This window comes from Sminthopsis crassicaudata, chromosome 1 (genome assembly GCF_048593235.1).
Source record: "Sminthopsis crassicaudata isolate SCR6 chromosome 1, ASM4859323v1, whole genome shotgun sequence".
In the NCBI taxonomy this organism is placed as follows: domain Eukaryota; kingdom Metazoa; phylum Chordata; class Mammalia; order Dasyuromorphia; family Dasyuridae; genus Sminthopsis; species Sminthopsis crassicaudata.
In genome coordinates, this window is record NC_133617.1 from 490,097,886 (window position 1) to 490,125,212 (window position 27,327).

General features: G+C 37.5%; 1 protein-coding gene and 1 long non-coding RNA gene across 2 annotated transcripts; both read right to left on the reverse strand.

The window, feature by feature from the left end:
- Positions 1-1,856: 1,856 nt before the first annotated feature.
- Positions 1,857-12,126, reverse strand: LOC141550592 (uncharacterized). Its single transcript, XM_074281403.1, has 3 exons — positions 11,902-12,126; positions 5,596-5,823; positions 1,857-4,845 (listed from the first exon to the last, which is right to left on the reverse strand). The coding sequence occupies exons 1-3, from the start codon at positions 12,101-12,103 to the stop codon at positions 4,664-4,666; spliced, it is 612 nt and encodes a 203-aa protein (XP_074137504.1). The 5' UTR covers positions 12,104-12,126; the 3' UTR covers positions 1,857-4,663.
- A 630-nt stretch (positions 12,127-12,756) lies between these two features.
- Positions 12,757-26,956, reverse strand: LOC141555055 (uncharacterized). Its single transcript, XR_012486059.1, has 3 exons — positions 26,872-26,956; positions 23,834-24,029; positions 12,757-12,968 (listed from the first exon to the last, which is right to left on the reverse strand). It is a non-coding gene; the product is annotated as an uncharacterized LOC141555055 (long non-coding RNA).
- Between the last annotated feature and the right edge of the window lie 371 nt (positions 26,957-27,327).

A 27,327-nucleotide genomic window follows, 5' to 3' on the forward strand; every position in this document is an offset into this window, starting at 1 on the left:
TTATTTTTTATTTTGTTCATTTATTTTTGGTGGGAGTAAGTAATTTGCCTAGGATAGCTCAGTTAGTAAGTGTTTAAGTGTCTGAGACCAGATTTGAACTCTAGGACTGGTGCTGGGGTTAAGTGACTTGCCCAGGGTCATACAGCTAGGAAGTGTTAAGTGTCTGAATTTAGATTTGAACTCGGACCCTCCTGAATTCAGGGCTGGTGCTATATCCACTGCGCCACCTAGCTGCCCCAGTTTATAAGTTGTTTCTAGGTTTCTAAGTAACAGTCCAATTGTCCTAACCTTTTTCTTCCAGACTGTAATTTGTTCTCTTTTGGAAGAAGAGAGGAATAAGCCTATGAATGAAAATGTGAATTTCATTCCCATATGTGGCTCTATTTATCTATATTTTTGAGGTTTGAGGAAGTGTCAGCTCTAACACCTTCCCATGTGTGAAGTGCTGGATTCCTAGGTTATACTCTGGTTAGAATGTACTCTTGGGTAAGCTATGTGTGGGATGAAAACATCAGTCTATTCTCATGCCGACAGGCTGACAATCTCTTTATTACATGATGTGATCAATGTTAATTCTTCCCTGTGTTCTCATCTCCCCATGGGGCTACCCTTTCAAGCTAGTCCAGTGCTCTGCTTAGATCAGCTCTACGGGCAATTTGAAGAAAGATGAAAAATGAACTCTCCAAGGAGAGCTTTTTCAAGGACTTCTTGTTCCATTTTATTTTGAAGTTTCAGGTATCAAATAAGGCCTTGGGCTTAGCAAAGAGGGATTTGGATGTAATTTCAGAAGATCAAGAGCTAAGATTCTTGCCAGATCTGATTGAATACTGGAAACACACACTCACAACACAAAATCCTAAGAAATTAGAAGATATCTAGAAGCCAGGTGATTTGTTGACCATGAATGCTTAGTAGGGACAATTGAAGGATGTGACAAGTATAAGAAGTTATCACTGTACCTGCTTATTTAATGGCAAATATTTTTTGAGGGGACGGTTGACCTTAAATTAGTAAATTTATGAGGTCTTGGTGGAATTCTAGGTATATCTCCATATCTATATACATATATATGTATGTATTATGCATGTTGCTTTGTGTTACTCATTTCTTTATCAAGTCAATGAAAACCAACAAGCATTTAATAATCACTCATTATGAAATAGACACTGGGCTAAGGATACAAAGAAAGACAAAAAATGGTCTCAGCCCTCAAAGACCTCACCTTATGAGGAAGGCAATAAGATGTGTGTGTGTGTGTGTGTGTGTGTGTGTGTGTGTGTGTGTGTGTAAATGTATGCATGTAGGGGTAATTGATAGGTACTTCCTGAAATTGAAGGGACTTGAGAACATTGAAAAATGGACAGAATTTGAAAACCCAAGGAGGGAAAACAATATTCTCGGGTGAGAGAACCAGTTAGTACAAAAACTTGGCAGTAGGAAATGAGATACTAAATGGGAGTTTTAAAGTGTTATTTAAATGTAAAATGTTACTATTATTAATAATAACAATTCAGATTTATATGTCACTTTAAGTTCTACAAAGTATTTTTTCTGCCATGAACCTTTGAGACTAGTTTAGAATTTAAATGATTTGCTGATAATTACACACCTAGATATATTGCAAGTCCACCCAGACTCTACTAATATCATTTTAGCAATAAGGTTAAGTTCCCAGTGGACTTAGACAATGTGAATCATTTTGTCATTTTAAATAGATTGCTGAGGGCTTCTTCATGTCACTCAATCAAGACAAATCTACAATATGTTTGAAAAGTACAATGATTAAAAAGAATGATCAAAGACAGTAAAAATGATGAAAGAAAGGCACATGCAAGGATTATTACCACACAGCCCCCAAAGTATTTGGTATTTATTTTGTATGAAAGGAAATATATGTAATGGACCTGTGTTCAAAAATATAAAAAAAGATAAAGTTACAGAAAAGTTGCTAATCAGTATCGGCAGAAGCTTCTTTATTGATAGTCCCTTATAGCAATGAGATCATGAGTCCAGTCCCTATTTCATATACACTTATACATACATGTTGCCATATTGTTTTGTTCCACCCCTTCCACCTCCCAACTCCCAATCCACCAAGGGTAGATTATTTCATTTCTGTCTTTCTTTCTAACAAAAGCATTTAGCACAATGCCTGGCACCTCATAATCACACCAGACATTCATATAGGGATTTAAGGTTTGCTGAGCTCTTTACAAATGTGATTTCATTTAATCCTCATAACTATGGGATATTACACTGCCCTTCCTCCTCCCCCATTTACAGTTGAGGAAACTGAGGCAGACAGAGCCTAAGTGATTTGACCAGACTCTCACATCTTAATAAGTATCTGAAACCAGATTTGACCTCCAGTCTTCCTGCCTCCAGGTTCCCTGCTCTATCATTTAGCTACACAGAATAGGTGTTTAATAACCATTTGCTCATTTCAATACAATTCCATGAACTTTTATTGAATCCTTCCTATGTGTAAGATAGAGGCAGTTACTCCACAATAGATAGAAAGCCTTAGAGCTAGGAAAAACCTGGGTGCAAATCCTTTCTGGGTTGTCATTTAGCCTCTTAGTACTCTAGGAGCTTAAGACTATAAGTTGCAGAGAAAATGACAACCTGTGTTGATAGAGGGAAATAATTTCCTTATAGAAAATGAAATCTCTGATACAGGTTCTTTCTTGACACTACATGCAAAGCTGATTTGGGGCAGCTAGGAACACACTGTATAAAGTACAGGGCTTGGAGTCAGAGAGATTCATCTTCCCAAGTTTGAATCTAGCCTTAGTCACTTACTAGCTACAGGACCTTGGGCAAGTCTGATGGCCTCAGTTTCCTTATTTGTAAAATGAACTGGAGGAGTAAATTGCAAACCAGCAGTATCTTTGCCAAGAAAATTCCAGGTGGGGTCATGAAGAGTTTGACATAACTAAAAATGACTGAACAATAGCATGGACTGAGTAGGGAAATATGAAAAGAAGGTAGCTCCCTATCCTCTAGGAGCTTAAAATATAATTGTAGGGTGTGAATGAGATAAACTGAGTGAAGACCTCTAATAAAAATGCAGCCCCAACCCATACCCTAATTATAACTTGAAAGGTTGCAATAACAGGTTGTTCTGTAGCCAAAAGCTGCAGGTATTTGCTTATCTTAGCTAAACATACATTTCCCTCCAGTTGCCCCTGCCCCTTTTTGCCACAATTAGCATTATGGCAAAGAGTGTGTCATTGGTTAGTATTCTTTATCTCTGGATAGACTTTATGTAAACCTGGACTTCCAGCCAAGGGGAAAAAAGGTCATAAGATGGTGGGGGCTTCTGTGTTAGAGTCTTTATAATGCTGTTTTGCAGCCTGTACTTTGCATTCTTTACCAACAATGCTATCATTAGGAACTGCCCTTTTTCTGGAGATTGTAATAAATCCTTTTTGCTTTTTACCTTGAGAGTCTCTGATTTTAATTTGGGTAAGGGTCAATGTCCCACACAGGTGAGTGATGCATATAATGTTACATAGAAAAGTTATGATACAAGGTAAAAGGTGATAAAGTAGGAGAGCTAACATATTCAAGTAAAAAATGAGAGGAAAGATGGATGCCACTGGGGAAACCTTCGTAAATGAGATGTCAATTGAGCTGGGATGTGAAGGGTAGAAAAGATTTCAATGGATTCACATGGGGAGGGAGTTCATTCCAGGAACTGTGGTTCAGTTGCTCAATCAAGACCTATTCTTTGCGTTTCTTTTTGGGATTCTTGGCAGACACTGGAGTAGTTTGCCATTTTCTTTTCCCATGGAATAAGACAAATAAGGGTTAAATGGTTTGTACAATATCACACAGCTGGTAAGTGTCTGAGGACAGATTTGAACTCAGATGTTCCTGTCTCCAGCCTCAGCACTCTATCCACTGAGCCATTCAAATACCTCATTTCAGAAATATGGGTGGCCTTTGTGATGACTCATAAGTGATAAAAGGCAGGATGAGATTAGGGAAACAATGAATAGTCTTGTTTGCCTGAAACACAGAGTATATTAAAGGGAGTAGAATCAAATGCCAGAAGAATGGAGTCCAATTATGGAAGGTCTTGAATGCCAGGCTTAAGAGTTTGCATGGTACTTTATGAATTTAAAAAAAAAAAAAAAAAAAAAAAAAAAACTTGGAAAGGAAGTTTGGCAACAAGGTGGTATAGTGGATAGAGTCTTGGAATCAGGAAAACTTGAATTCAAATCTGATCTTAGAAAGTCATTAGCTGCATAATCTTGGAAAAGTCACTTAATTTCTGCCTCAGTTTCCTCAATCATAAAATAGGGATAATAATAGAAATAACCTCCCAACAGAGAACACAGCAGAAGTGATCTCAGAATCATGAAGATGTGTTCAAGATCCATTTCTGACTCACTATCTGTTTGATCTTGGATAAATCATTTAACCTCTCAATTGATTAAATTTCCCTCTGGGAAATTCTCTTAAGATTATAATTATAGAGAAGATGTTGACCTGTATTGACAGAATTTCATATACTCATGAAATCCCAGGTTCAATACCTATCCCCTTAAATTCCAGGCTCAAGAGTTTAAAAGGCATTCTTTGCATCAAATAAACTTGCTGAGGAGGGTTGAAACCAGACAGACTTGAATGCCAAGCTTGAGTTTGTAAGATAATCTTACCCTTCCTCACATTGTAGCATACATTTGTTTTCCAGCCTGAACCAACCAGGGTGACAGGATTGACACTGGGTGCTATGCTTCCCTTCACATGTCTCACAAGAATTATGGCAGGGAGAACAGTGTTGATTCTCTGTATCACTATAGTAGCCATCAGGGCATTTTTCAACACAAGTTGTATCTTAAAAAGGGAAAAAAAGGAATTAGTATCATTCTTATCATTCACTGATATCATGAAGTGTCTTCTTCCTCCCTCCCTCCCTCCCTCCCTCCCTCCCTCCCTCCCTTCCTTGCTTCCTCCCTCCCTCCCTTCCTTCCTTCCTTCCTCCCTCCCTCCCTTCCTTGCTTCCTCCCTCCCTCCCTTCCTTCCTTCCTTCCTCCCTCCCTCCCTCCCTCCCTTCCTCCCTTCCTTCCTTCCTTTCTTCCTTTCTTCCTCCCTCCCTCCCTCCCTCCCTCCCTCCCTCCCTCCCTCCCTCTCTTCCTTCCTTCCTTCCTTCCTTCCTTCCTTCCTTCCTTCCTTCCTTCCTTCCTTCCTTCCTTCCTTCCTTCCTTCCTTCCTTCCTTCCTTCCTCCCTCCCTCCCTTCCTTCCTTCCTTCCTCCCTCCCTCCCTCCCTCCTTCCCTCCCTCCTTCCCTCTCTTCCTTCCTTCCTTCCTCCCTCCCTCCCTCCCTCTCTTCCTTCCTTCCTCCCTCCCTCCCTCCCTCTCTTCCTTCCTTCCTTCCTTCCTTCCTTCCTTCCTTCCTTCCTTCCTTCCTTCCTTCCTTCCTTCCTTCCTTCCTTCCTTCCTTCCTTCCTTCCTTCCTTCCTTCCTTCCTTCCGTTTCTTCCTTCCTTCTCTCCCTTCTCTTTTTCCAACTTTTCTTTGTCACTCAGGATTAACCACACCAGATTGAACCTTTTTTCCCTGACTCAGGGAAGATATAGATACTCACTGAGAAGAAGGCTGTTATTGGGGCAACTGAGGCACTCATCTTCATCAGGTCCCGAACAGTGAAAGCATTTCATGTGATAAGGTTTACAGTCCTGGGTTTTCTCATCCTTATACTCAGAAGCAGTGCACTCTTTGGTGGTCACACAGGAGCTCAGCCATGTTTTCTTCATGCCTTCTTTACAGGAAGTGCACCCCCAAGAGGAGCAAGTCTTACAGTTCTCAGGGCAATCTGCAGCAGGACAGGAGGCAAATCTTGCTTATGGTATCACCTAAAGAAATTCCATCTAGTACAATGCAAAGATCATTGGCTTTTGAGGCAGAGGCCTTGGGTTCAAATTCTACCTTTCTCATTACCTTGATATTAAGCAACTTATTTAACTTCTCTTGGCCTCAGTTTCTTCATCTTTAAAATGGAGAATTGGACAAGATGTCCAAAAGTCTCATTCAGGTCTAAATTTGCCATCTTTTCATCCATCGCACTAGCACCATTCACTAAAAAGATGCTGCAACTCAATCCCCAAAGGGGGAGATGTACTCTGCTCAGGCTAGAATATTTCTAGGTTGAGTTCTAAGGCTCTGTAATAGCCCATAAATCACCTGGGACAAAGTGGCAGGGATTGCTGCTTTTGCTGTTACTTTCTTTTTCATCACTTTAAGACTCTTCCCAGGATTAAAGTCTTAGAAATGTGACCTTTCTCCAGGCAGTTTTGATGAAATGGAAAAAAACTTGGTCCTTAACTAAGGGGAGTTGGGTCATCTACAACTTGGCTCTTTCACTAAATACCAGGGCAGCCTTGGTCAGATTTTTGAGTATCATTTTTCTCATCCATAAAATAGACATAATCCTGCCTGTATAACCTATCTTATAGGACTGTTGTGATCATTTTTACTTTGTAAATCCTGAAGCATCACTTAGATGTTATATATTATTATCAATACTATCAAGTACCATGATCAAAGCTAATCGTTGTGATTTTAGACAAAATTATTTTATCAGGGGTGAGAGATGATTTGGCTGTATAGGGGCAAAGTGCAGAGTACAGAGCAGCAAATCTGGTGTCAGGAAGACTCATTTTATTAAATTCAAACCCAGCCTTAGATAGTTATTAGCTATTTGACTCTGGAAAGTCATTTAATTCTATTAACTTGTATTTAAGTCTCAAGTAGTCATTGTTTGGGGTCCTGATTGATTCAGTGAACATAAATAGCTATCAGTTGGTTGGTTGTTGTCTTTTGTTCTAGAAGAGGACCAAAATAACATCACTATATTAGAGTCAAATTACAGTGTGTCTGACTGTAGCTGATCAGACTAATTAATATGAGGTTAAAAGGTTTTGCCATGGGTCAGACACAAATAGTCCCTACGACATTTGGGGTGGACTCTCTAGCTTTGTTCATCTTGCTTTTCTTCTGAGCTAATTCAATTATGCTTTGCTCATAGATCTGAATATGATGTATGAAGTTCTGGGTATGAAGGATCTGGGTTCAAATCCCAGCTTTTTCAATGTTTACCTTTGTGATGAAAAGCAGGCAGGTAAGCATTAAACATTTATTAATCATTTACTATATTGTAGGCATTATGCCAAGAGCTAAAGATGCAAACAAAAAGATAATTCCTGCTCAAGAAAAGCTTCTATTCTTATTGGGGTAGGGAGAAGACAATATGTAAATAGGGTAATGTGTCTAATTAGAGGGTTGGTGAAATCCAAGAATGTTGGGAACACAGCAAGGAGGGGAATAAAGTATGTCACTAGGGCAACTGGGTGGCAAAAGTGAATAGAATATAGGGCTTAGAGCCAGGAAGACTCATCTTTCTGAGTTCAAAACCATACTCAGACAGTTACTAGCTCTTGTGACTCTGGGCAAGTCCTGTTTGCCTCAGTTTCCTCATCTGTTAAAAATGATTTGGAGACAGAAATGACAAATCGAAAATCACTCTAGAACCTGCCAAAGAAAAACACAAATGGGGTCCCAAAGAGTCAGTAGTTACTGAAAAACAACTGAACAACAATAACAAAGATCAGTCCCCAAAATGGAGGCATCAGAAGGAATATACCAATGAAAAAAATGGGGCTGACATGGCAGAAAACATTTCAGGGTCTGAAACATCAGGTGATGAAGATAATTACTTAACCACACTGACTTTCACTTTAACTATAAACCGAAAAAGTTGGATTGGATAAGCTAGAAATGTATGCTCTTTTGAATCTGTGGTCTAGAGAGCTTAGTCTCTCTAGACCACATTCTTTTTTCTCTTTTGTCTGAAGTGTTCATTTTCCAGATGAGGAAAATGAGGTGCAGAGAAACTCTTTATAACCTATTTGGGTTTTCTTGGCAAAGATATTAGAGTGGTTTGCCATTTCCTTTTCCATCTCATTGTATAGATAGAACTGACACACAGGTCACACATCTAGTAGGGATCCTAGGTCAGATTTGAACTCAGGTCCTCTGCACTTCATCCCTGGCACTATATCCACTGTCTCTTGTAAGAGCCCTTTAAATGGGTGCCACAGCAAATCGTGAGATTGAGGCCCGGAAGTAATTTCTGTGGATATTAGGACTGCCCTTGGGCGGGATCCTGGCCATTTTGAGATAGCTTCCTAATGGGTGACTCTCTCCCTGATTGGCTGTGTGTGTGACCTCACAGGCCCTATGTAAGCCCACTGCAGGCAGCAAGCGCTCTCTTTAATCTGGCGCTCTTCACACCCTGGCTCCCTAGCCTGGTTGGCCAAGCCAAGATGGATAGCCAAAAGAGGTAAGGGTTTTGGTAGTGAACACATGGGTCTTCTGACCAGGTGTTCACTTCGGGAACCAACAAGTCAGGGCATCAGTCAGGGCATTATGTGAGTAGGTATAATAAAGGCTTTTAAGATTACACGTGGTTGTTCTTGAGTGCGCTACCAGTTATTAAGGTATAGATTCAAGAGATTGTGGCCAGAGACCTTAGAAGGCCTCAGAGGAGGCGAGCCGGGTAGAGTTCACACTGCAAAGGACAGTGGTCAAAGGTACTCTGGTGGGTCTAGGACAGACTAGTAATTGTAACTGCCAGGAGAGCACGTTACAGTCTCTATTTGAAATTAGAATTATGTAAAACATGGCCATTGGTTCGAGCCCAGTCAAAATATGCAGTACAAATTCAAATATTATAACCCCTTTGGCTGGTTCATTATTTGCACTAATTAGCACCTGACTCTGTCTTTCATCATTTACAGAAAATTTATAGATGGTAACATCTAGATTAGCACTTGTCAATCCAAATTGTATTACAGAAGGTAAAGGGTTGGGGTAGCTCGGAAGGTAGTGGAATAAGCATTATATTTTCAGTCAGAAGACCCAAATTCAAATCCTGATTCTGTTATTACCTATGTAATCTTGGAAAAATCTCTCCAATTTTTTGAGCCTCAGTTTTATCATCTTTAGGATTTGGATCAGATAATCTCCAAGGTCCCTTCTACTTCTACATGGAAAAAGCATTTATTAAGTGCTTACTGATGGTGTCATGTGAAGAAGTTTGGGAGAGCAATGATGAGGTACAAAGATTGTGAAAACTCATAATAAGGCATTCTCTCCCTGCTGAAAAGTGCCTTTATTAATGAGTAAAGGTCATGGACAAAATCTAAATATGATTTTGTGCTATGCTTTGGGAAAAAGTGATTTTTATAGATAGAAGGAAAGGAGGAGAAGCCCGGAGAGATCTGGAGATGTTTTGAAGGAATTCAGGAACTATTAGGGGGATGCTTGAAGAATAAAAATGGAGAGGAATGGGGGAAAATGCTTGAGTGATAAGAACAAAATCAGGGGGAAGTTGGAGAGAACACCTGAGAGACAAAATTGGGAAGAGTTGGGGAGATAGTCTCAGAATAGATTAAGGAATTTCAGTTTTAGTTGGAGGATAACCTGGCTTGAGTTCCCATCACTTATTATGTGCCAAGGAATGTCATCTCATTTGATCCTCAGAACAATGCTGTGAGATAGGTGGTATTACTATGCCAGTTTTTTACTGTTAAGAAAACTGAGGCAAACAGAAATTAGTTGATTTGCTCATGGTAATCCAGCTAGCGAGTGTGTGATTCGATTTCATCTCCCTGATTCTAGGACTAGCACAATGCTACCAAGATACCTAATCCTGTAAAATACCTAATTTTTATAACCAAGGACTTTTTGGCCAAAGCAGGCATACCTTTGTGGTTTCAAAAGTACAACAGGTCAATGAAATAAAATATCTCAGATCAGAGATAAGAGATGAGCAAAGAGATTTACAGCTTTTCAAAGAATATTTGGTATTTTTAATGGCCAAATCTCAAGCTCAGAAAGCCACCTTTTTGGAGGGAGGAGGAAAAAGGTATTTGATAAAGAATTAGAGAAAATACATAAGAAAGTGAAAAGACTAAGAAGAAAAGCTTGATGACAGTGATTGATTTGGACTTCAAAGTTTCTTAGAATTCCTATAGTCAAATTCTTTGATTTTACATACAAGACCACTGATACATTAAATATCTTTCCTAAGATTACACAGACAATAAGTAGAAGAACTCAGGTCTTCTGATTCCAGATTCATCACTCTTCTAACCATACCATGCATCCTCTATCTTAGCTCTGCTGAAAAGTTTAAGATTAGGGAATCTTCCTACCAGGAATTTGGTGAAAAGCTCACCATGATCCACAATCTGAATGGGGAGGAATTGGGAGATGAGGCTAGGAGAAGGTACATGTGACCAATCCTGAAAAATGTGGGATGTTAGAACTTTGTGAAAAGGATCATGGAAACCAAGATTGCATTGTTCATGACCTCCAGAGAGAAGTGATAATACCTGCCAATTTTAGGGAACAGAGAAGAAGAGCCAATTTCTACAAACAGTTCCATGGCAAAAGTATACAAGGAAGATAACCATAAGTTCATTACAGAGACCGCTGGGTGGTGCAGTGGATAGAGTGCTGGGTTTAGGGTCAGAAAGATCTGAGTTCAAATGTGGTTTCAAACACTTACAAGCTGTTAAGTCACTTAACTTCTGCTGGTCTGTATTTTTAATCATAACATGCAGAAATATTATAATTCAGACTTGCCAGGATTGTTGAGGGATCAAATGAGATAATATTTGTAAAGTAATTAGCACAGTGCTTGACATATAATGTGTTAATAAATGTTTTCCTTCCTTCTTTTCTTTCCTTCCTTCCCTCCCTATGTTCCTTCCTTTTTTCTTTTTCCTTTCCCTCTGTTCCTTTCTTCTTTTCTTATATCTATTTCTTTCTTCTTTATTCTCTCCCTTCTTTCATTCCTTACCATCTCTTTTCCCCCTCCCTCCTTTCTTTCTTCTCTTCTTTCTTCTGTTCCTTCCCCTTTCTCTCTCCCTCTATTCCTGTCTTTTTTCCTTCCTTCTCTTCCTTTCTTCTTTCTTTTCTCTCTCTCCTTTTCTCCCTCTTTCCTCTCTTCCTTCTTCCCTCCCTTCCTTTTTGTCTTCCCACTTCCTTTCTCTCCTCCTTTCCATCCTTCCTTCCCTCATTCTTTTTTATCTCCCTCCTTTCTTCCTTTGTAGGTTTGAAGTCTAGAAAAAGTCACTTTTGGTAAAATAATAATAATAATAATAATAATGATAACAATATTAATAATCTCCTTATGTCCAATCTTCTGACAAAGACTCTCCCTGAGTTTAGTGAGATTAGTTCTCTTGGAAACAATCTCTTCTTTCACACTCATAGGCTTTCTGGATTAGTGGACATACCTGAGCTTAGCAATCACATATTTTATAATTATTACTTCTCTCTGGACTTTAGTTTCTTCTGTCAAATGAGATAATTAGTTTAGATGATTTCTTAGATCTCTTCCAATTCAAATCCTATGGTTCTTGGGAATTATGAAGTCATTGCTCTAGAGTTGGAAAGGACCCCAGTGATCTCTTGTCTAATGCCTTCATTTCACCATGAGGAAACTGAGGTTTAATGAGGTAAAACAATTTGCCTGAGGTCACATTGATTGCAAGGAATAGAGTCTGGATTTGAATCCAGGTCTTGTGACTCCAAAGTCAGTGCTCTTGCCAAGACTTTTTTTTTTCACAAAACAGGGCAAGAAAGTAGAAAAAAAACCTATTTCTTTTTCTATCAGCAACATTGATCAACTTGATCACCTCCATAATATTGCCTATAATCAACCAAATTTAATATATTCCAGACCTATGTTTTATAGATGTGCAAGTACTCCCACTCAGCCCATTCTGACACATCAATAACCTAGCTAAAAAGGTAGCTTTCCATTCTTTTCTCCCTGGACACTTCACCAGCCCAATCCATCATGGTTCCCTATAGTCTTTACCTTTACAGCTTTTAGAAGCCTTTTCATAGTAAGTCCCATCCGGGCATGCATCCAGACACTGTCCATTATGCAATACCAAGGAATCATGGCAGACTTTACAGTCAACATCATCTGGGCCATTGCACTCTAAACAGCTCTCACTGCAAGGGGAACACTTGGAAAAATCTTCATAAAATCCAGGGGGACAGTCTCGAAGGCACATTTCATCATGCAAGAAGAAGGGAAACATGCATTCTAAATCAAAAAAGAGAACAACCAGTTACAGAAATAGGGAATACATTAAATTTCCAGAGACATATTCTTACTCCCTAATGTAGCATAGACTCCATGAAGGCAATACTGTATTTCCCCTCTTTGTATCCCCAGTTCCTAGAATGGTGTTTGGCACTTCCTATATGCTTCTTGAATTGAATTTAATTATATACCTTGGGAATACTGAATAATAAAATGTTTATTTAATAGCTTGGGATCTTCTAGACAGGATCAAAGCCCTTTTCTCTAGATACACAAAGGTCTGTTTAAGTTTGAATCAGAGAAGGAACCACCTAGTTTAGGCATCTAATCCTATGTGTCAAATCCCTCATAGTTCAGATGTGATTCTATTTGTTTAATGGGAATAGAGTCCATAGTTTTCTTTGGATTGAGAGACAGGCTGACAAGATAAGGAATTCCTCAATTCTATATTCAATACCTTTCTTCAGCTGACTGACAACACTGAAAGGGTCAAGTCATCATTGGGAAACGTGACACTCACAGCTCTTTCTGGGTACAAGAATCATTTGCTGTTCCCTTGCCTCTCCTAGAGAGAGGTCCAAAGCATCAACTTTTTCTTCTATCTCTCCAACATACCTTCACAAGTTTTTTCATGTATGCACTTTTGACACATCTCTGGACAACGTTTGCAAGTTCCATCCACAGCAATATGCCTCTCAGGGCAGGATTTCTGACACATGCCTTGGGCCAAGACCAGGTCCTTTTTACATGAATGGCAATTGGTGGCATTTCCTTCACATGTTTTACAAACGAAGTCACAGGCTTTACAAGTGCCATTTTCTGCATAAAATCCCCTATAAAAGGAAGAAAAGAAGTGGTTGATTGGGGGGAGGGGCATGACTTGCCATGTGCTATATAAGCTAGAAATAGAGATAGTGTAATACTTTGAAAAAAAATCTATATTTTTGCTAGAATAAGGACTCTCACTACACTGCTGGAAATGGCAAACTTTGGGCAATTTGGTAGAGTACATTAGCTGGCAATTTTTGCATCTAGGGTAAATATATTAAACGTACCTCTGAATGCTATTGATGAGGTGGGGTGGTGAGGCAGCAGTTCCTCAGAGAGCTTGCCTTGGGATGAAGCCATCAGTGTGCCGTCTACTAACTCTCAATTCCCATCCCTGATTCTTTTGGTCTAGATCTATGATTTTATTGGTGTAATATAATTCCCTTACCAACACAGATCTGCCATTCTTCTATGACTTGTAGAGACTTTTCTGAGGGCACTCAAAGGTTGTGACTTATTTAACATCATGCACTGAGTAAATGTCAAAGACAAGAATTGAATCTAGGTTTTCTTCTACTTCATTCATTGTGCATGTAGATAGCTTCCTATTTTCATTATATTTTCACTATTTACTTTTGCTAATGAAATGCTAAGCTGTACTGATGAAGGTTGGTAGAAGTCTCTAAATTTCAACAATCTTCCTGGAACAGTCTTCTTTGCCTTAGTACTTGCTTTGCTTTAGTAGATAGTAGATAGTTTAGTGAATTTATCACCCCATGCCAATCCATCTGGTGATGACTTTTTCCAAATAGGGTTACACTAGAAATCTTTCTTGTTTCAAAGAATTGACCAGAAATCCCATTCAGTTAGCAGAACCTCTCAGTTTACCTTCCCTTCAGAATAATGACACAACAGAGTAGGACTATAGTGGAGGTATGATATATATAATTAGCATTAAAAATGGAAAAAAAAAAACACATGTATTGACAATACAAATTACAGTAAATATTTGATAAAATATAAAATTCCTGGGGACAAGAGAACTATTTTCTTTTTTAAAAATGCTATCTTTATCTTTTACATGTTCAGTGTCCAGCGCAGTGCCCGCATACTATAGGCACTTAATAAATGCTTGTTGCTTGGTTAACTATTTGGTATAATAAAGAGAAGAGATGAAAAGAGCAGAACAAAGAGCATGTTTTATTATAACAAGATTTAGTTTTCTGGGATATGAGTCATGTTTATTTGTATCTACAGTATAGACTTTCTCTTTTAGCACCTTTTCCCTCCTCTTTTGTATTACCTTAATTTAGTATAATTAAATAATTTATCAAAATAAAAATTTAATACACAAATAGCATGGATCTATATATGGTTAATATATTAGAAAGTGGAAATTTTTCTCTAAATTCTACTCAGGAATTTCTTTTTTTAAAAAATTCAGTTTAATATTTAACTTTCTTCTATAATTATAGGATAATAGATTCAGAACTAAAAGTATTTAGAGCACATCTAATCTTTTTTTTTTTTTTTACTTTATTTGGATTCTAATTTTTTTCTTTTGAAATTATAGCTTTTTATTTTCAAAATATATACATGGATAATTTTCTTTCTTTTTTTTTTTTTTATTCATTTTTCCAAATTATCCCCTCCCTCCCTCCACTCCCTCCCCCCATGACAGGTAATCCCATACATTTTACATGTGTTACAATATAACCTAGATACAATACATGTGTGTAAATACCATTTTCTTGTTGCACATTAAGTATTAGATTCCGAAGGTATAAGTAACCTGGGTAGATAGACAGTAGTGCTAACAATTTACATTCACTTCCCAGTGTTCCTTCTCTGGGTGTAGTTATTTCTGTCCATCATTAATCAACTGGAAGTGAGTTGGATCTTCTTTATGTTGAAGATATTCAGTTCCATCAGAATACATCCTCATACAGTATTGTTGTTGAAGTGTATAGTGATCTTCTGGTTCTGCTCATTTCATTCAGTAACAGTTGATTTAAGTCTCTCCAAGCCTCTCTGTATTCCTCCTGCTGGTCATTTCTTACAGAGCAATAATATTCCATAACCTTCATATACCACAATTTACCCAACCATTCTCCAATTGATGGACATCCATTCAACTTCCAGTTTCTAGCTACAACAAAAAGAGCTGCCACAAACATTTTGGCAGATACAGGTCCCTTTCCGCTCTTTAGTATTTCTTTGGAATATAAGCCCAATAGCAGCAGTGCTGGGTCAAAGTGTATGCACAGTTTGACAACTTTTTGGGCATAGTTCCAAATGAGCACATCTAATCTAATTCCTTCATTTTATATATGGGGAAACCTGTCCAAGAAAGTTATGTGAGTGACATAGTTTTCCATTCTGCACCTGCTACTTTGCCTACTTTCAACTCTAAGGAACAAATTATTCTTCCCAGTTTAAACTCATAATTTCTTATCTCTTCAGCATTGCAAACTCAAGCCTTGATTGAAACTACCTTCTTCAGTCTCAGCTTCCTTTTGATTGGAGGGCTTGGCAAACTCCTCCAAATGCTTTCCTATATAGAAGGTAGAAACTAGATGGTTCTCCCTTTACTTTCCTGTTGCTTTTATATGTTGTTTACTTCAATTAGATTCTAAGTTCCTTGAGGGGAAATAATCTTTCTTTTTATTAATTGTATCCTAAATTCTGACAGCTAGGTGGCATTTCAGAAAAGAGTACCAAGTTTGGAGTATTTATCCAGACTTATCCTCCTAAGTTCAAATATATTCTCAGATATATACTAGATGTATGAGCTTGGGCAAGTCACTTAAATCCTGTTTGCCTCAATTTTCTCATCTGCAAAATGATCTGGTCAAGGAAATGGCAACCTATTCCAACATCTTTGCAAAGAAAACCCCAAATGGAATTATGAAGAGTTGGACAAGATTGAAAAATGACTTAACAATGAATTTAGGTATTTGGAATTAAAAATAAAATCTATAGACAGAACATATGCTCTCCAATACAGAGGTTAAAATCTAGTTCAATATACAGTTTTACCAAACAATCATCCCAATCTAGTTTTCTAATCTAATCTAATCTAATCTAATCTAATCTAATCTAAAGTTTTGGGGATTCTAGTGTTAATCAAGTTCTCAGAGGAATAGGAAGGTAAGGAGAGATGATATACCTGGTTTTTGTTGCAACCTTGGTTAGATATGTAAGAAGGATTAGGAAGAACCAGGACATAATCTGAAATAGTATTTAGTTCTATAAATATTTACCAAATGCCCACTATTTAAAAGGTACCTTACTAAGCACTTGAAATGTAAAGTAAAAACAAAAAAACAAACTATATATAATATATATGCATATAATTCTTGTTCTCTGGAAAACTTGTGTTCTAAAAAGCCATTCCCACTGTTTTTCATTCATATTCTTTTCTGAATCTGGCTCAGATTCAGTTCCTTCTCCAAAATAACAAAAGTCCTTTCAGATAGCAAAGCTTGCTTCTCAGTGCCAACAGAATAAACTTCTCTTTGCCATTCAAACTTTTTGGGTTCATGAATTCTTTTTACATTGGATCTGTGCCTCCAACCAAAGAAGGGGATTCCTACAACTCTTTGCACTGCCACTAGAACAGCATCAGGGCACAAAGAGTTGGATAGGACTGAACAACACCAACACCCATTGTGATTGTCTTGCTCTTATTGTGAGGGGAGGGAGCAGTATTGAAATTGTTCTGTTGCACACATTGTGTTTTACCTTGGGTGCTAAACTAAATTACATTTAAACATTTTTTTTCTGCATTTACTTTATTCACTAATGTGAAGCATTAACCAAGATTTCTTTGAACAAAACTTCTTCTCCAGAAGAATGTACTATCCACAAAGTCAAGTGCTATCCACAATTCTTGGCTTTCAACCCTTTGCTGATTCGTGCCATGGTGGTTCATAGGTCCTATTCCTAGAGTCTTGCCACTATTGCCTCCTTTCCATGACCCATATTCCCCAATCCCATTCAGGCATAAGAAAAAGGCTCTCTAGGATAAAACAGCTACTCTCCCAGGGCAGCTGCACTCATGCCTCTGAACTGCTATGTCCCTCCATCAATTGACTTTTTATTTTGATGAAAATATTCCTAGTTACAGTTCAGGAAGAAACTCTTTCATATGAAACTAGATGAACAAAGCCATTCATAAACTGTGGAAACAAGTTTACATTCTCTACCTGAATTTAACATTATACTTTAAAGCATAGGACAGCAAATTACATTGGTGCTGGTTTTCTCTGGAACCTTGAATTAAGAATGGTTTCTACATTTAGCTCTCAGGCATACAAAAGCTGGTTGGAGCTGATTCACATAAGAAGCTCAGGAGAAAGAAAATAAAGAAATTAAAAGAAAAAACAAGGCTAGCCAAGGGGAAACAAAGTGATAGGAAAGTTTTGAAAGTTACATGTTGAATTTATTGCAAACGTTAAAAGAAATGCAAGTTTCATGTATTAGTGATTCACAATTTCCTTTTTTTTTTTTTTTTTTTTTCTGATGAAGCAATTGGGGTAAACTAACTTGCCCAGGGTCACACAGTTAGAAAATATTCATCTAGCTGCCCTGATTCACAGCTTCCTAAATAGTTCTCTTGTATTCTGCAATATATGAGTAAATGGGTTGCTTCTATTTGGTGTTTGTAAAGTTTAGAATACATTTTTTAGATGGAAAAATAAAAGAACGCAGTCTTCCAAATATTTTGTTATTGTTATTAAGTCATTTTAGCCATATCAATGTATAAGGCACTGTACTTGGCTCTAGTATAAAAAGACAAAATGAAAAGAGTTATTGCTCTCAAATAACCTACATTCTATTAATCACTCATGTTGTTGCTCAGTTATCTGTGACTCTTTGTGACCCCATTTGGGATTTTCTTGACAAAGCTACTGGAGTGGTTTGCCATTTCCTTTGTTAGCTCATTTTACTATGGGGAAACTGAGGCAAGCAGGGTTAAATGACTTGCCCAGAATCACATAGCTGGTAAACTTCTGAAGCCACATTTGAACTTAGGTTTTCCTGACTCCAGGCCTGGTTCTCTATCCACTGCACCATGCAGATGTCTCTCAATTATTTACTATTACTATTTAGATATTACAGTGTTTATTCCAAACCTACAAAAAATCAGGGAGCCATTTTATTCAACTTCACATTTACTGGATGTGTTACCTTTTTTTGGGGGGGGGATCACTTATAATTATTGGATTTTAGCCAATCTATTGAGATTTTCCCAAGTCAGTTGGAATTCTCAAGGTGCCAGATTGCTTTTATATCAGATTGGCTTTATGCAAAGTAGTAAGGATTCTTACCCTAAGGACCTATTTAATCAGATTGGTTTTCAAAGGTGGACTTGATCTTGATATTAAGTGATTAGTTACTGGGCAGGGAGGTCAAAACAGCCTCATTACTGGAAGAACAGGGTGGAGATGGAAAAAGGGGAGGCTGAGGCCACAACTTAAGATAAAGAAATCGTAGCCAGGGCAAGTCATAGATTTCTGCTAGGGAGGACAGGAATGAGAGATTTGGCTGATTCTGGAAGAAACTGCAGTGAATAGTGTGTGTTCTTGCCAAAACCCTGTTTATGATCATATCTAATTCATAGATAAAACATCATCAACTTAAGTTCAGGAAAGAAGCCACCCAGAAAGTAAGATAGGAGAGTGTTGTTCATAATAGTATTGAGCTAAAGGAAGCATTTCTATATAACACTGATCCAGTCATGTATTTTTTTCCTATTTTCTATGTGAGTCTAAGGAATTTACTTTTTTTTCTCCAAAGGGAAATGAGAGAAAAATAATAGAGACACTAATCTATTTATAGAGTCAGTTTTCCCCATATGGGGAAAATTCTCATAATTAATTATGAAAAGGAATTATTATTTGGTCCCTGACTTTTTCCTTAGGTCAAACCAATTTTGCAAAAATGGGATCTATGCTTTAAATAGGTCATCTAATCCTCAACTTCAAGCTATTTGAAGTACTTGAAGAAAAGTATTGAGCATCTTTTTTCAAGAACCCAAAGCATGACTGCCATGACTGAAGGGAGAAAAGAGTTCCCTCTGGTGGGAAGATGGGTTAAAAACAATAAGGGATACAGCTAAAATGTAAACTGTCCACAGGCTGTTATTCCCATCTTGTCCTAGAATTTGTAGTTATCAAACTACTTTGTTCTCTTTCACCTAGCTCTGGAAAGACATCAAGTATAGTTTGGTTACTCCAAATGTTGAGGGCGGTAGCCCTTTGGTATTCCTTGTTTGATCTACAACTTCCTTTGGGACTTGGACCTTTGATACAAGATGTGGTCAAACTAGTTTGGGCTATCTGAGGTGGCCAGGGTTTTACAGCCCCCATTCTAATCTGCTCAGATAGACCAAATGACATCAGGAAATTCCTTTTGGGAAGAGACTTCTGTCTGTCCCCAAAAGATAACAAGAGAATCCTTATCTTAATTTACATCACTCTCAGGAACCTCCCTACATCACTGCATAAAAGAGAGAACGGGAATCTTCTCTTTGCAAATGGTCTTGTACCATGCAGCCATTTTGCCCACCAGCTCTCTGGTGTTTCCATTCTAATCAATAAAGACTATGTTTCCATACAGCATTAAGTAGCAAATTCCTTTGCTGCCGAACCCGCCATTGGTTACTTTGGGGAAGGAAGGAGAGGGAGAAAAGGAACTGATCCATCTCTGTTTAAACCACAATTTACTCCTCAATTTACTACTCATCACAAAGGCTACTAGCCATTTATTGTTTGAGCGCCTAGCTATGTTACAGGGCTTTTCTGACTCTCATCTTGGAAATAAAAAGGGATACTAGGAAAGATAGGTGGCATAAGTAGATAGAATAGAGGACTCAGAATCAGCTAGATTGAATGCAAATGAATTGTGTAAATGTTTTAAAGAATAAGTGTGACTCCAAAGAAAATATATGAGAAGATCTCTCCCCTCTCTTTGTAGAGGTGAGTGATCTACTTTTGACGTACATTACATAAAATTTCATATTTTTAATGTATTGATTGTTTTGTTGAAAATATTTACTTATTCCTGTTTTCTTTTAAAAAATTATTATGAGGGATGCCCTTCTGGAATGGGGAAGAGGGAAGGATACAGAAGAAATTTAGGTGATTTAAGAATAAACTAATCTATACAAAATCTTTTTTTGCTTTTTAAATGAGGAAGAAAAAAATAGCTCTGGTTTAGTATAAAATATTCAAGAGATGGCTCCCTTAAGTAATATAAGAAAGAATCAGCTGAGTTCAATATCAGTTCAGGATGGCCCAGCTCAGGGAAAGACTTCTAGAGTTAAATAGGGAAAGTATATCTTCTACCAGAAGATTTATTCCAAGAGGTAAAACTAGAAGGGAGATTCTAGAAAGTGCTAAGAATCTTAGTAGTTCATGTTTATCTGAATTTTCAATGTTCTTTGGCCTGGGAGCCTGAGATTTTAGCAGAACTAGGGAGAGTATGATTCCCAGGACAAGAAATACAGGATTAACCAATGAAAAAAGGAGAAATATAGGACTAACCAATGAAAGAAGAAAAATGCTAAGAAAGATAAAGCCTAACTAGTCTCTAAGTAGGAGGCTTAAAAGATGGATTTTTAAAAGTTTCTTATTTGCAGGGGGAAAAAGATTAAAATTAGAAAGAATTTTTTGCTTTTTCTTCTTTTTTTCTATCCTAGATTGCACCTTTTAGAAACTACTCTGTATTTCATTGGGGCAGTTAGGTGGTCCAATGGATAAAGCCTGAGTTTAGAATCAGGGTGATTCATCTTCCTGAATTCAAATCTAGTTTCAGATACTTACTAGTTATAAATCACTTAACCCTATTCTTCTTCTATGAAGAATATATGTTCCATATGTTCTTCATAGAAGAAATGGAAATGGCAGACCATTCCATTATCTTTGCCAAGAAAACTCTAAAATGAGGCCATGGAGTATTGGGCATGACTGAATAACAACAATTTACTTCCTTGTAATTAATTTTTAAATTGAAAATCTAAAGATGAATTTTATTTTTGTTTCCTTGAAATGAGGGTAGGAAAAAAAATGGGAATCCTGTATCTACTACTGTAACAAGTCTAGGATAGAATAAGACAGGTTGAAGACAGGATTGCAATATTGGCCAAAAGAAAAACATTAGAAAACCAAAATGATGGGGCGATAGCCCCTTTAATATTCCTTTGCTGATTTCCAGCTTCCTTTGGGACTGATCTTTGATTTCAAGATCTGGTCAAGCCAGTTTGGACTGTACCCAGCCCCCACTGGATCTGAGATGGCTTGGATTTTCTCAACCCCTAACTATCTGTTCAGGTTTCCCCAAAACAGTTTCTTCCTTATCTGAAAGGCATGCCAAGAATTTGGCACTGCCCTAGGCTCCTTGAAGCAAATAAAAGAGCCTAGGTGGAATCATCCTTGGGCAGAGAGTTGAAACATGCCAGCAATATGCCTAGCATCACAGACTCTCTATCCCGCCACCTCTGGCTGGTGTATGTCTTCCTCTATCTAATGCCTTTTATTAACCAGACTTTAACCTTGCTTTCAAACCCTGCAATAAACCTCTTTTTGTCAATCTAGGTTTTCGGGCCTGTAAATTCATTTACAGGGGACTCTCACTGCCACTAGACCTGATTTAACTTTGTATCCTTGTGCCAAATCCTAAGGGGGTTGCAGGGGAGCTCCATGTGACTCCCTGTACCCCAATCCTGCCAGTAGACCTCAATCCTATTGAGGTATTTACCTCATCATTTGGTTCCCTGTTACCTCATCATAAGGATTAACCTGTGGGAGGTAATCTGAACCTCAGAAATGCCTCAATTTTTAAAGGGTTTGAAGTCACAGAACTGCTTATTACTCCCACATTTTTTGTCAGACAACTTGGCATTAGGTCCAGAGATAGTCAATGAATTGTGGATATGGTAGGACTTGGGGCCAAAATAACAGGATCTCATTCCAAAGAGGAAATCCTTATTAGCAGGAAGTGGCCTTTCTAAGTCATAAATTGGGTGAATTCAGTGCTGAGGTTAAAGGATGAAGGGACATTATTGGAAAAGGCAAAAAGCCCAAACCAATGCCTCCTTATGAGTTTATTTACAAATTTAGAAACAATTGATGATTTTTTAGTGTTTACTTTTTCTGAGACCTAAACTGAACTATGCTTCTCAGATATTAAATGCATAATGATGCAGTAAAATAAGAGTTGAACGTGGGTCCAGGGAAATTGGATACAAGTCCTGTTTCAGATATTAGTTATGTGACTAGGGCCGAGTCGCTACGTTTCTTAGAGCCTCAGTTTCCTCATCTGAAAAGTAGAGATAATAATACATGAACCAACCCCATCACAGGGTTGTAGTGAGGAAATTAGAAAAAAATGTTAAAATGTGATACAAGGGTGAGTTGTTAAAAATAACAAAGATATAGGAGTCAAGGAGACCTATATACTAGCTATGTGATATAGGCAAGTTGCTTAACTTTTCAGTGCTTGAGGCATCATAGAGTAGGCACTGATTTGCAATTATAGAGGAAAACTAATCTTTAAATCTTGCCTGAGATACATACAGACTGTGTTACCTTGGGTAAGGCATTTAACATTTCAAAGATTTAGGCTAGTGGTGTCAAACTCAAATAGAAATGGGAGCCACTAAACTGTAAAAAAGGATTTCTGTAGGTTTCATATTGACTTAAAAAAAAATCACATGTTGACATTATGTATATGATATAGTATTTTTCTTTATTTTTGTTAACTATTTCCCAATTACATTTTAATTTGGTTGGTGCCCATTAGATAGCATTTGGTGCATGTTCAATACCTCCATGTGATGTCTCCACAAGATTATAAATTGGAGAGCAGTTGTAAATCTCCACTTGCAGAGGTGAGCCTTACTGACAACTCCCTTCATTGATGAAATAAAAAAGCTAGTTAAAATACAAAAAACAAATTTCTATCCCTCCAGCTATAGTCATCTCTTATACTCATTGTGTTGAACTTCTCCAGGAGTTCTTCCTCATTTAATAATAATAATAACTCACTTTGATAATGTGCTCTTAGGTTTATAAAGCATTGGCCTTAGGTTGGGACTTGCCTGATTACTGTATGACTCTGGTTGGCGATGGAGAAAAAATGCTGAAGATGTTTGAATGAAACTTTAATTCAAAGTGAAAAATGCCCAAGTTTCTAAGAAATATAACGTCATTTTGTCTATGATGTATTTGGATGTCTGTGTGACCACAATGTATCCAGCAGTGATGATGTGAGTGGTCTTTTCAAGAGAGAGAGAGAAGCTTTGAAGAAGGTATTTCCCAGGAAGAAGCTTAAATGAATTTTAAAAGGAGGATGTGGGAAGACAGACAATCAGAGATAGAGAAACACACAGAGAGATATACATATAGACAATCAGATAGCGACATGCACACAGACACAGAGATATAGACACATAGAGACAGAGACAGAGAAACAGATACTGAGAAAGACACAAAGATATGCAGAGAGACAGACACATACAAAAAGACAGACAGAGAGAAGGACAAAGAAAGTGACAGATACACACACAGCAAAAAGACAGAAAGAGACAGGGACAAAGAGAAAAACACAGAAGGCACAGATTGAGAAAGAGACACAGTGAGGGACAGAGAGACAAACAGAGGGACAGAGTGACAGAGACACATAGAGAGAGATAAAGAAAACAAAGAGAGTGACAGACACACACGTAGAAAAACAGAGACAGAGACAGAGACACATACAGAGAGATTCAAATTGAGAGAGACAGAAAGAGGGATAGAGAGATAGACAGAGACACTGAGAGATACACAGACAGAGAGAGACACAAAGAGATGCAGACTGAGAAAGAGATATAGAGAAGGACAGAGAGAGGGGAAGAAAGGAGGAAGAGAGACAGAAATATACTTACTCAGGGCAATGTGTGTAGCACCTGCCATGATGCAGGTAGAGTGGGTGGTCTGGCTGAGAAAGACACTTGATACAATTGTTAGTTGTAGAGCAATATTCACAATCCTCCATGCATTTCTCACATCTCCCACTCTTCTCCGATGACCAGGTTCCTTGGGGACAGGAAGGGATGCAGGACTGAGAGAAAAGATATGTTCCTAGAAATATACCAAAGGGAAAATGTAAAAACACTGGAGTCATATTAGTCATGTATCTCTCTTTCTAAATCAGGAGTTCTTAACCTAGGGCCCAGGAACTTAAACTTATTTTTTATCCTTTCTTGTTTGTCATTTATTAAAAAAGAGCAATTGATGTTATAAATCAAGACACAGTCCTAAGAGTTTCATTGTAACAAATTATTTTCCATGGACAATATAAAAGTTACCAATGTTCAGTATGGAACATGACAACCTGATCACAGTAACTATTGATGTAACTTTGTTCAATATTTATTACTATCAAGTGAACCATCAAGAAGAGCCTAAATTTATCTCCATGCATCTTCTATCTATTTGTTCTATTTCATCTCTCTGGGGCCAAAAAATAAAAATCTAAATCTTCTTCCTATGAAAAATCTTCAAAAACTTTCAGACAGCTATTGTATCCCTTCTGACCTTCTTTTTTGCAAGCTAAGCACTCCCAATGTGGGGTAGTTAGATAGTACAGTATATAGAGTGCTGGGCCTGTAGTCAGGAAAATTGAGTGAAAAATTTTGCTTTACACACATTAAAACTTTTAAAAGGTGTATTTTGATATGTTGATTTTCTTGGTATTCCTATGTGTTTTATTTTATGCATTTAAAACATTATTCTAAGAAGTTGTTCATAGGCTTCAATAGAGACTGCCAATGGATGGAGAATTCTTCCTTTAAAAGTAATATATTTATCTATTCAAAAATGTGGGAGACAGAACAATGTCTTTCAACTTTCTGTGAATTTTCATGGACTTAGGATGATGCTGTCTTGGATACACCAAAATATTTAACAAAGAGGCTCATTTCTACCAACTTGACCAAAACTGCTGGAAGCCTGTGTCCAGAAGAGTTCTGCCCCATCCAGTCATTGTGGTCTGGATTGTGAGCATTGGATTGTGGGAGTGAAAAGAACATATAAATAAAAGTAGGAAAGCAACTAAGTGGGAAGTCATTCAAAGACATAATCTTGTTTAAGACTAGCTCCATGCTCAAACTTCGGATTTATTTTCTTCTTGACTTTTACCAAAAGAGCACTAAGCTAAACCAGTCCCATGAAGACTAGAATGGAGCTTTCATCAATGCTTAAATTAATACCTTTATCAAGCCCTAGGAAAGTATTTCTTTCTTTCTTACTTTTCTTTGGCAAGGCAATTGGAGCTCAGGGTCATGAAGCTAGGAAATATTAAATTTTTTGGGTTGCATTTGAACTCAGGTCTTCCTGAGTGCAGGGCTAGTGCTCTATTCACTATGCTATCTAGCTACCTCATGGGAAAGTATTTCAAGAGCTACTATGGCAAGAACTGAGGGAGGGAAAGATGAAGATCGACAACTCACAGAACAATATCCATTTATCCAAAACCCCAGGTATCCCCTTGCCAACTCCCCTGACACAGGTGTATTTTCTAAACCAGAGGCCAAGGATTAAGTTTAAAGATTTATCTCTTTAAACTCTGAAAATTCCACTCACTTCATTGGTTAGTGTTTTTCATGGCTCATTTTATCAAGGCCATACTTTACTCTACATCCTCCCTATAGTTAAGTTGCACAGTGGAAAGCATGCTGGGCCTGGAAATAAGAAGACATGAGTTCAAGTTCAAACACTAGCTGTAGAACTCTGAGCAAGTCTTTTAACTTCTGCTGCCTAGGTTTCTTAATCTTAAAATGGCTATAATATTAATATCTTTCTTTCAGGATTATTACGAAAATCAAGAATTAATATTTATAAAGTGTTTAGCAGAATGACTGGTACAAGTAAGAACTTAATAAATACTTATTCCTTTTCTCTTCTCATTCCTCAATATTTGCTTTCTATCACTGAAAAGTATTACCCCATCCTCTAATTTCCTTGTACCCTTTTGGCCCCTGGAATCATAAAATGGAATTATTTAGTTCTTTTTTTTTTTTTTTTATTTTGCTGAGGTAATTGGGGTTAAGTGACTTGCCCAGGGTCACACAGCTAGGAAAAGTTAAAGGTCTGAGGTCACATTTGAACTCAGGTCCTCCTGACTTCAGGCAGGTGTTCTTATCCACTGTGCCACCTAGCTGCTTCCTTCCATTTAGTTCTAACAACCCCTGGCAAAATGGAGAGGGAAGAGAGGGCAAAGATTTTCATGTCAGGGATTTTGGAAGGAAACAAAATGGGAGAAGGGAGAGCTGGAGTTTACAAACCTATCAGTCTATGAGATGACTTCTAAATGGACAAGCCAAGGAGTATGAACTGGCATTTTTATTTTAAGGAATGCTGAGAGAACCAAGCCATGCCCAGAAGAATAAACTATTAATTTTTAATTTTACAGAAGAAGAAGTAGACTAGACACATAGAATGATTTTTCTAAAGCCACAATATTTAGTGGCATTGCCTAGAATTTATTTCCTATCTACTTAGTTAGCTGCTCAACAGCTAGTTGAATCAGTCATAGAATCATTAAAGTGGGTGAGGAGAAAAATTGGATTATTTAAGAGGTGCCAGTTTAGGAAAACAGCTTTCAATAGTGGAAAGAGCTCTAGATTAAGAATTAAAAGATCTGGTTTTGATTCCTGACTACTAGCAACACTGGGAAAGTTGTAGCAGATTTGTAGCAAATACTTCCTAAGGGTAGCAAATACTTCCCAAGGTCCCTTTTATGATTTAAAATCCTTAAGATGATATGATTTTAAGTTTTTAGGGCTCTGGTTCAAAAACCTACATAAGCATTTTAAAGCCCAAAATGGAGGTATTTGAATATTATAAAATTTGACTTCCTGGAACAATGCAAACTACAGGAATTGCCTTCTGCTGTCAAACTCTTTTCAAAGGCATGACTAACCTTTATGACAGGAAGTGCACAGAGTGGCTGATCCATTACAGGTTTTACAAGAAGGATCACAAAGTTGATGTTTTTGCAAGTTACCTATAAGAAAGGCAGGGGAAAAATAAATAAATTAATCTTTTATGAGTATAATTATAGATTTTTTTTTCACCATTATACCAATTTCAAACAGGTTTTAATTCTCCTGGAAAAAAAAGATCACATTTCAATTTGTTTACAGTACATGTTCACTTTTCTCTCTCTACATACATTTTGGCATTTGGGATAGGAATAGAAACAGGAATTAAATCTATCATTTCTTCAATTTATTATTATTTTTTGATTAATAAGCATTTATGTTCTCTCAGTTGAAATTTTAAAATTCCATCTCCCCCAAATTATAAAAAAATAAACCCTCAAACATTTCTAACATATACCCAATCAAACAAAACAAATTCTCACATTGGTTATGTT